Source organism: Pollachius pollachius (genome assembly GCF_949987615.1).
Source record: "Pollachius pollachius genome assembly, chromosome: 14".
Taxonomy (NCBI): Eukaryota; Metazoa; Chordata; class Actinopteri; order Gadiformes; family Gadidae; genus Pollachius; species Pollachius pollachius.
In genome coordinates this window covers 558,405-569,340 of record NC_136947.1, presented here as the reverse complement: position 1 = coordinate 569,340, position 10,936 = coordinate 558,405, and the positions used below count along the sequence as shown (strand labels likewise).

Below are 10,936 nucleotides of genomic sequence, written 5' to 3'. Positions count from 1 at the left end.
TTGAGTTACATGAACTTTGCATGCCACTCAAAACACATTGATGAGTTGCTTGCTTGCTTAATTCAACAGCTTTGGGAGGGGTGTGGTCCGCAGGAAACACTCCTTCAGCAAAAGGTGAATGTGTGTGTTTATATATATATTTATATACGTGTATATGTATACGTGTGTGTGTGTATATATACGTATATATGTGTATGTGTGTGTGTATATAAGTGATCTGTTGGTTTGAAGCAGGGCATCCATGTTGAAGCATCATCATAAAGGAAGTGATCTGTCTTGTTGAATCAAAAGGACATTAATAAAAAGTTTGTAAATACAATCCCTGACGTCATCCTGTCATTCTGTGTTGATGTCGTGTTGCTCCTGAAGCGAACCCTGAGCGTGGAGCAGATGTTCATGTAGATGCTCTAGTAGCTCATCATTGTGGAAGCCTCCAGTTTCCTCTCCATCACTGTAAAGACCCAGTATTATAAACCTATAAATATAGGTTTATTGCATATCAATTGCACTTTTATAACTGAAGACTTTCTAATGTGTGTTAAATGTTTCAGAATTTTGTGCTATTCTCTTGACGGCAACCCTGACAAAACAGTTTGGGGATGTCTTCTTACTGTTCAGCTTATAGGGCTGCTTTTACTTTGAACACATGACTACATAAATACCTTATTTTATAAGTATTTGTGTATATATAACAATAATTGGAACTTAGTTATTCCGTCAGGGTCTCTGTGTCAAGTGTATTTTTGTGTAGCTTTGAAAGGACGAAATAAAAATGCAATATGTGAAATACTATTGTATATTGTAAAATTTGGGACGAAGTGGGCGTGGCTCTGCATTTGTCACTAGCAATCTTCGTCTACGCCTGATGTCAGGAGTTCATTTTTTTGTGGAAAACATTTTCTGGCAAGGAACTCATTTCAACATATGTTGACGTTTGTAGATTGGGGAAATCTTGTCAATTCGGTGGGTTCTGTAATGCAAATAGCTTTACAAGTCGCCTACGCTTCTCATCGTGGAGCAACAGCAAGTCATTGGACAAAGGTGTCAATTAAGCGTCATATCCTGTTGAAAAGTTAGGGGGAGTTCATCAATTCAATCGGTTGGTTAGTGAGCACACCTGCACCACCACCAGAGTAATTTCGACCCAGGTACACGGTAGTGCACTGCCGGTGTTCGCTGCTCCTCCGCCAGTAACAGCCTTCATGGATCCTGCTCTACCCACCGACACGGGGCCGGACGGGGGAATCCACGTGAAAGACGCATTGTCTGAGAAATGTCAGAAATTATTTTTGGAGTTCCTGGAAGAGTGAGTATTTTGGTCTGATCTTGCTCTATAAAGGCGTATCTTGGTAATCATACCCGACGTGCGTGTGTGGGAAGTCGATTTCAATTGTAAATCTACCTTGAATACTTTCTATTTAATTGAGTCTAAATATTGTGCTTCACATGAAAAAAGTCTGCCGTTTGTACAGAATATTCCTGAATTGATCATTGTGATATTTGTTGTGCACCAATAACCTCGTGGTAGAACTGACCAGTAAGCGGTTGTTTCAGGGTTCAGAGCCCAACAGGTGAGCTGCTGTACCTGGCGGACGCTGAGGAACTCATCCGTCCCGAGAGGAACACGCTGACCGTCAGCTTCATGAACATTGAGCAGTACAACCAGCCGCTGGCCACCACCATTCAGGAGGAGTACTACAGGTTACTCACTCACTCACACTCACACACACACACACACACACACACACACACACACACACACACACACACACACACACACACACACACACACACACACACACACACACACGTGTTTGTTTTTAGAAGAGTATCCTACAGAATGTTGCATCGGTTTGGGTTCAAGAATGCCACATAGATGCCATTTCAGTGTGTGTGATTCCAACAGGATCCATTCTCCCACCCTACAGGGTCTATCCGTTTCTGTGTCAGGCTGTGCGGCACTTTGCCAGAGACCACGGCAACATCCCCCCGTCTAAAGAGTTCTACGTTGCCTTCTCTGAATTTCCGACCAGACAAAAGTAAGCGTTGTTTCTTTACGTGTCGGGACTTCGCATCGACACCAATAAGGTGGCATTTAGGACATGCACCTCTCCGGTGGCAATAAAAAGTAATGGTCACTTGACTTATGTTTATTTTAGATTATTCTTGTTAATGTTATTCTTCTTCTCATGCTATGTTTATAAAAAAATCACCGTTTTTTTTTTCCTTTTGAATATTTATGTATGTAGGCCTACTTCAAATTTCATATAAAATGGATACCATCACCAAGTTCTGTGGCACCAAATGATGTGCCACTGCCACAGACTGAGATGTGTACCACGTTCAATGAATGGAGGGTCACGCTGTTGTGCGTTTCCCCCCCCCCTCTTCCTCCAGGATCCGGGAGTTGACGGCGGCTCGTATTGGCTCCCTGCTGCGGATCAGCGGGCAGGTGGTGCGGACACACCCCGTGCACCCGGAGCTGGTCAGCGGCACCTTCCTGTGCCTGGACTGCCAGTCGCTCATCAAGGACGTGGAGCAGCAGTTCCGCTACACGCAGCCCAACGTCTGCAAGAACCCCGTGTGCGCCAACCGCAAGCGCTTCATGCTGGACGCCAACAAGTCCCGCTTCGTGGACTTCCAGAAGGTGCGGACGGAGGGATGGCCTTGGGATTGCGTCGCCGAGCTCCCAATGTGTGAACTGAGCGTTTGAGGAATACCCCGGCTATCAAAGCCCCCCTGTGGGGCGGTGGCTCACGGGGTAGAGCGCGGATCATTGCAGCCCAGTCCTGACCGCAGCGGCCGGGATCCATCCCTGCCCGTGGTCCTTTGCTGCATGTCCTGCCCTCTATCTCCCATACATTTCTGTCTTTCTCATTCTATCATAAAGCATAAAAATGTAAAAATAAACCTTGAAATGTGTGTATGTGTGTATATGTATGTATGTATATATATATATATATATATATATATATATATATATATATATATATATATATATATATATATATATATATATATATATATATATATATATATATATATATATATATATATATATATATATATATATATATATACATACACACACATACATACATACATGATATGAAAGCTCTCCTGTGTAACTTAGTTTCTTCTTCAAGTTTTTGTCTCTGTTTGTGTTTGCGTCGATTTTATTTTTTAGAGAATGTGAATTGATTCAGTGTCATAGAAGGTAAGAATCACAGGCCTTACCTGAACATTTATGTTTTTGAGGTGTATTTTCTAATGATGTATTTCCCCCCCCCAGGTGCGTATCCAGGAGACGCAGGCGGAGCTTCCCCGGGGGTCCATCCCCCGCACCGTGGAGGTGGTTCTGCGGGCGGAGGCGGTGGAGACAGCCCAGGCAGGGGACCACAGCGACTTCACCGGCACGCTCATCGTGGTGCCGGACGTGTCGGCGCTGGCGTCCGCAGGTCCCCCCCCCCCCTCATGACGCAGACTCCTGATACACGTCTAAAGTCTGTTCTCGACGCAGACTCCTGATTCATATCTGAAGTCTGTTCTCGTCTGCGTTTCTCTTCGTCTCCTCCCCCCCTCCTCCCCCCCCAGCCGTCCGCTCAGAGACCAGCAGCAGACTGACCGGCAGGGAGGGCTTCGACGCGGACGGCATCGCGGGCCTGAAGGCGCTGGGGGTCAGGGACCTGTCCTACCGACTGGCCTTCCTGGCCTCTTACGTGGCCCCCACCAACCCAAGGGTCAGTGAGGAACCTGCCTTCTGTCTGACCCTGTGTGATCAGCCTACACTAGGGCTGCTCGATTATGCAACAAATCATAATCACGATTTTTGTTTTTGGGTCAATATTGAAATCACGATTATTCAAACTAATGTTTTTGAGTTTGGAGACACGATGCATTTATTCAGCCTTTCTCTCGAAAAAATACACAATGGTCAAATCGAGAATAATGTACAAATATGTAACCAGCTACAGATCTACAATATCTATGAACCATTTAATGAATAAAATAAATACATTTAATGAATAAAATAAATACATTTAATTCAACAAAATATCTAAAAAATAATTTCAACATGACTATTAGTTTGGAGAACGTTTGCGCAAAAATCGAAATCGCAATAAAAATGTGGTTAATCGCCCTGCCCTGGCCTACACACCCTCCCAGACAGGCTGAGGATGCTCCCGTGTTTGTGGTAGACGTGTACAAAGGGAGGACGTCTTCTCTAAATGAAGACGTCGATGCAGTGAAGCCCAATGTCATGGTAGCGGTGTGTGTGCGGTCAGTTTGGGGGGAAGGCCCTGCGGCAGGAGGGCCAGACGGCTGAGAGCGTCAAGGACCAGATGACGGTGGAGGAGTGGGAGAAGGTGTTTGAAATGACCCTGGACAAGAACCTCTACCACAACCTGTGCACCAGCCTCTTCCCCACCATCCACGGTAACCCAGCTCCTCACGTCATCTAAAGGGGAAAAAAATAAAATACATCTTTAGCTCTGGTAAATATACCGTCTTCTAGTTGACTCATTGAGGAGCATCTCATGTTATGTTCGCCTTATGACTCCAGCTGTGAATGGCCACAGAATATGTCAAATTGATGTTGTAACACTAATCTCCACAACCTTCTCGTATTGTGTTCCTAAAGCTTTTATATTTATTAATTGCATAATATGGTTGATGGATCTAAATTTTAATTAAAAGAGAGGTTAACCAAACACAGCTTTTTTACGGGCGAATTAAAGCAAACCCTCAATTGTGCTGCACTATAGTTTGACATTTCAAGTCATTTCAACCATCAACCTGCACAAATCTGCTTCAAGTAAACTACATGCATAATAGTTTGATCTTTGTTTTCCACATTTCTGTGGCAATTTCTTTGAGATGCACTCTCTGATGATGATGTCTAAATTCATAAAAGCCCACAATATTTTTAGAAGATGAACCTATTCATGTTATTATACAATAGTCTTTTCTCTAGCAGAGTGAGCCTAGAATAAAGTTTCAAACAGCCTTTTAACAGTTCCCCCCCCATCCCGCAGGGCATTTTTCCATGTGTCATGTGAGGGGAAATGTTGACATGAAGGGTTTTTTCTTGTAGAGATAAGGGGAACTTGTGACCGGTCCCCCCCAGGCAAGAGATTAACAAAGGGAACTAGATGACACCAGTTAACAGATGGGAGGGGGTAGATAACACAACCTGAAGAAAACAAGCCTACATTTGTAAAACTAAACTAATTCGTTTTTTCTACCACGGGAAAAATTGACTTAATGACTCTGCCGGGTTTGCCAGGTAACGATGAGATCAAGCGTGGTATCCTGTTGATGCTGTTTGGCGGCGTTGCCAAGACGACCATGGAGGGCACATCCCTCAGGGGGGACATCAACATTTGTATCGTCGGAGACCCCAGCACCTCCAAGAGCCAGTTCCTCAAGTACGAACCGTTCACACACTCCTTTTGATTTCTTCAAATTGTGCCGCAAGAGTCACTAGATTGCACCCATTAGTTCAACACACTAGACTGATGGGGTTGGAACCGGTTGGTGATAAAGGGGACACTATACCACCAGGTGTGTGTGTGATTAGCCGTTTTGAAAATCTGCCTCTTCTGAGGTAACGAGTGGGCGTGTCCATCTAGATGTGTGACGGACAGATGAGCAACGTTTTCTCCAGTCCACCGGGGAGGCTGGGACTGATCTATCCAGCACACCTCTAGACGCGCCCGCATGTGATGTCAGAAGAGGCACATTTCCTAAACGGCTTGTAAAGGCTAATCCCGCTCACACCTGGCGGTATGGTATGGGACCTTTCTTTCTGCTCTGTGTTCCTGTCCTCGCCCCTCTCGTCCTCAGGCACGTGGAGGACTTCGCGCCGCGGGCAGTCTACACCAGCGGGAAAGCCAGCAGCGCCGCCGGGCTCACGGCCGCCGTCGTCCGGGACGAAGAGTCTCATGAGTTCGTCATCGAGGCCGGAGCCCTCATGCTGGCTGACAACGTACTGACCAGCACGACCCCACTAACTAACCACGACCTGTTAACCTCCTCCTGTCTCTAACCACGACCTGTCATCTATCCCTTTTGATAATGATCCATGACCCCAATATTTGAATTGAAGTGCAACATTTAGCCACACTTTTTTGTTATTTGTACTTCATTAAATTGGGATTGTCATCTGAGATTCGTTGCAGCCCTATACCACGGGGAATGCCTGACCTGTTATTCATTCGTAGCCTGTGTTTGATGCTGTCTGTGTTGAAGTGATAAGCTGCTCTCTCGTGTGCCAGTAGCCTCGCCTCTGATGGGTTTCAGTTGTGTTTCCGTTCTTATCTAGGGGGTGTGCTGTATCGACGAGTTTGACAAAATGGACTTGAAGGACCAGGTGGCAATTCATGAAGCAATGGAGCAGCAGACCATCTCTATCACCAAAGCTGGAATCAAGGTTCCTCACTCCCGCACTCACTCACCTCTCCCTAAATGTGAGGAACCATTTTAACATTGTCACCATAACACCATATGAAGTGACCCCCAAATGACTGCGGTGTAACTTTAGTTTAACACCATATGAAGTGACCCCCCAACGACTGCGGTGTAACTTTAGTTTCCTCTCTAAAGGCGACGCTCAACGCCCGGACGTCCATCCTGGCCGCTGCCAACCCCATCGACGGCCGCTACAACCGCTCCAAGTCCCTGAAGCAGAACATCAACATGTCCGCCCCCATCATGTCCCGCTTCGACCTCTTCTTCATCCTGGTGGACGAGTGTAATGAGGTGGGGGGGGCGCCATCGGACACACTTCAGCTCCGCCTCTTTGCTGGATGGTCGCCCCGGAATTGAAGTCACAATGTGTGACATTTGATTTAGCTGGTAGCTTATATATTATAAGTGGATAATCTTTAGTCAATGCTTATCGATGGTGATTTCAATAATGGTATCAATAGTATCACATTCTATAACTGATAAATGCTTACCTCTCATTTTGTTTGAAGAATGGTACTATCAAAGCACTGCATTCTGTGAAGGGCCCAATCTCACACACACATAAACAAACCTCTTATGTTTGACAAATCTAGTGTGTAGTGCTTCAATTCAAATAATCCGTTGTCTCTTTTTGGTTAAGTCCCTCTGTGGTTTTACGGTAACGCTCACTATGTGATGTGTATCCCAGGTAACGGACTATGCCATCGCTCGCCGTATAGTGGACCTGCACTGCAGGAACATGGAGTCTGTGCAAAGGGTGTACTCCCCAGATGAAGTCCAGAGGTATATCCTCTTTGCCAGGCAGTTCCAACCCACGGTCAGTTCTAAAATAATTATTTTTTTTATTTGTATGAACTTTTGATACAGCTCCTCTAGTTTCTAAGGCTGTGCGGACTCTCGTTGTCTGCGTCACTATTGAACCCTAGTGTTGTATGGTTAATGGAATGAAATGGGTAGATTGTCCCGCTAATTCGTCATAGGACAGCCCTGCATGGAATAGAACTGAAGCAAGTGTGCGGTCTTGATGTAACGTTTCAACACTATTATGGCTACAAAGTGAGAGCATCACCATTGTCCTGGCGTATAAATACCGGGCCATGCTCTCATCCATTTTAACATGGTACTCCATCCGACGCCAGAGCTGCACATTTATGTAGCTTAAAGTTTTATAATTATGTTTATTCACGATGTAGTTGACCCTTTTCTGTGAATGGTGTACCGTGATGACCCTTTATCACGCGGCCCGCCCCCCCCCCCCCCCCCCCCCCAGATCACGCCCGGCGCCCGGGAGTTTGTGGTGGAGCAGTACAAGCTGCTCCGTCAGAGGGACAGCACGGGCAGCATGAAGTCGGCCTGGAGGATCACGGTGCGGCAGCTGGAGAGCATGCTGCGTCTGTCTGAGGCCATGACCCGCATGTACTGCTCCGACGAGGTACCGGCCCCCACTGCCCCTAGAGCGGAGCCTCCTGCCCCCTGGAGCGGAGCCTCCTGCCCCACTGCCCCCTAGAGCGGAGCATACTGCCCCCCCCCTCAGCCCGGTACCCACTGCCCCCTGGAGCGGAGCCTCCTGCCCCCTAGAGCGGAGCCTCCTGCCCCCTAGAGCTGAGCATACTGCCCCCTAGAGCGGAGCCTCCTGCCCCCCCCCTCCAGCCTGGTACCCACTGCCCCCTAGAGCGGAGCCTCCTGCCCCCTGGAGCGGAGCCTCCTGCCCCCTGGAGCGGAGCCTCCTGCCCCCTGGAGCGGAGCCTCCTGCCCCCTGGAGCGGAGCCTCCTGCCCCCTGGAGCGGAGCCTTCTGCCCCCTAGAGCGGAGCCTCCTGCCCCCTGGAGCGGAGCCTCCTGCCCCCTGGAGCGGAGCCTTCTGCCCCCTAGAGCGGAGCCTCCTGCCCCCTGGAGCGGAGCCTCCTGCCCCCTGGAGCCTCCTGCCCCCTGGAGCGGAGCCTCCTGCTCCCTGGAGCGGAGCCTTCTGCCCCCTAGAGCGGAGCCTTCTGCCCCCTGGAGCGGAGCCTCCTGCCCCCTGGAGCGGAGCCTCCTGCCCCCTGGAGCGGAGCCTCCTGCCCCCAGCCCAGTACCCAAACGCACTGGTCTCTGAATCCCATGTGACCCCCATTAGGGGACGGTTGTTGTGTATGAAGAGACCAACTGGTGTTGGACTGGTGGTGAGCGCCTGGGAAAAGATGGCAACCACCACGGTACTAGAAGAGTATGATAGCGTAGAACGGTGCTACTTTGTTCACCCAGATGGGTCTTCCATGGCTACCCGGTAGTTGTAATGTGAAGCGCCAAACCCAGAGACCTTCTCTCCAGCCTGCGGTCGTCCTCAGGTCCAGCCCAAACACGTGAAGGAGGCGTTTCGTCTGCTCAACAAATCCATCATCCGCGTGGACTCTCCCGACATCAACTTTGAGAACGAGGAAGACGAGCAGGAGATTCACGGTACTAGGGAAACTGTGTGTGTGTGTGTGTGTGTGTGTGTGTGTGTGTGTGTGTGTGTGTGTGTGTGTGTGTGTGTGTGACCGTAGGGGGTGGGAATAAGAGCTATACTGGTAAAGATTAGTTTGGGTTTTGTCATACTTGTTGGGGACAGATGGGGGGGGGGGGGGGGGAAAGAACACTGTATAGCATCAATTTGTTTGTACAACGTTTTTTATTTTTCTCACATAAAACAAATTGTTATATGGCACACTGAAAATTCCCGTCTATATTGTCAGAAGAAAAGTATTGTTACCACCGTATTCACCATATTGCGTTCATTAAGATGTAGCCTATAACAGATGCTGGCAGTTACTTAAATAATGCCCTTTTTTAAAGGCGATATATTTAGCCTTTAAAGATAAACATTAAGCAGCGAACGACTTCACCCTCCCCTCTCCTCTCAGACCAGAATGATGCGGCGGAAGCGCGAGAGAAGGGAACCAATGGGGTCAATGGAGCGGTGACGGACAAGGAGCAACAGCCAATCACAGAGAGCGCCTCTGCCCCCAAGGCGGTCTTGAAAATGTCGTTCGCGGAGTACCGCAAGATCTCCAACCTCATCGTTCTCCACATGCACAGGATGGAGGACAGTGGGTTGAACACTCTTTCTGACCTGCATGTGATGTGGATTTCTATTCATAATGGGGGCCTTATACGATCTCTGCACCAGAAGTAAATGTGCATGATACAACTGGTGTTTCAATATACTGATGTGTAAGCAAAGTACAACTCTAGATATAGTGTTGAGGGCAGGCTCTTAATCTATGGGAAAACCCAGTTTTAATAACAACTTTCTACTCGAGATGAATGACAGTACCACAGTTCATGAGTGGTCTCATTTGGGTTTACTTTTAGGTGGGCAACCACTTCAACCCTTCGGTTAAACCAACTCATTCAAAATGCATGCCTGCTGATGTTGCTTTGTGGAGGATCTGTTTTTTTTTTTATGTGGTCATTGGATCAAGAAAGTACATTTTGCAATGTAAATCTTTAATGCAAGTTGAGGCGAATGCTTTGAATACGTTTCAGTCGGAGATGGCGTTGATTTTTATTTCTCCGTCCACAGTCGACGAGGAGGGCTCGTTGAAGAAGAGTGAATTGGTCAACTGGTATCTGAAAGAGATGGAGAGTGAAATTGAAACAGAGGAGGAGCTGATCTCAAAGAAAACGCTGTTTGAAAAAGTCCTTCACCGGCTCATCAACTATGTAAGAAATGCTGTCAAGAGTTATTCTATGTCTTCATGCCCTGCATACATCATTTCGATTTTAACTTTGATAATATATTCTGAATGTATTGTGGGTGTCAAGTCTTTACAGTTGCTTCAGTTCTCTACACCTTAATCACAGGGGTGCACATGAGTGTATCTTATGGCCACTAGCCTGCCTATAGATGCTTAATCAACCAAATGAGCTACACCTGTTTACGGCCCTGCTATTACAAATCGATGATCAAGGCATGTCATTTTCAGTGTCAAGCAGGAGATGGCGCTGTTGCGCAGCTTTAAGACGTTGCCTTCTCTCTCCTCCGCCCGTTCAGGACCACGTCATTATTGAGCTGACTCAAACGGGCCTCAAACGGTCGAAGTACGGGGAGGCTCCGACGACTGAAGAGGACCCCGTCTTGGTGGTCAATCCCAACTACACATTAGAATGACCCATTTTTTCTTATCCGTGCTTTGAAAAATAACATAAAAAATTGTATTTGCATAACTAGTCTTCTCTTGTCAAATTATTTCATTTTAGGCTATGGATTGACTAACTGGCGAGCTCTTTCGACCATCACTTTACGCTTTGTAATATACGAAGAACACATTGGTTCCTACTTATATTGGCCTGTCAGAATAGTGTGGGGGTGGTGGTGCTGTCGCTATCCGTATGCTTCGAGGGCAAACCGGGTGGCCTACGACTGCCCAGATGAAACGGCAATGCATTTCACTATTAATGCTATTTGTTTTATATGTAATCTATTATAGCTTTTCTCAAATATATATA

At 47.3% G+C, this 10,936-nt stretch overlaps 1 protein-coding gene across 1 annotated transcript; it reads left to right on the top strand.

The window, feature by feature from the left end:
- Nucleotides 1-1,202: 1,202 nt before the first annotated feature.
- mcm6l (MCM6 minichromosome maintenance deficient 6, like) lies at nt 1,203-10,598 on the top strand (the record flags this gene model as incomplete). The annotated part of the gene is made up of 17 exons (XM_079751398.1): nt 1,203-1,306; nt 1,555-1,701; nt 1,929-2,039; nt 2,398-2,647; nt 3,293-3,458; nt 3,595-3,740; nt 4,287-4,437; nt 5,288-5,429; nt 5,848-5,989; nt 6,326-6,433; nt 6,607-6,762; nt 7,160-7,288; nt 7,742-7,903; nt 8,794-8,905; nt 9,349-9,534; nt 10,011-10,150; nt 10,482-10,598. 17 exons carry the CDS (start codon nt 1,203-1,205, stop codon nt 10,596-10,598), a joined length of 2,469 nt encoding a protein of 822 aa, XP_079607524.1.
- Between the last annotated feature and the right edge of the window lie 338 nt (nt 10,599-10,936).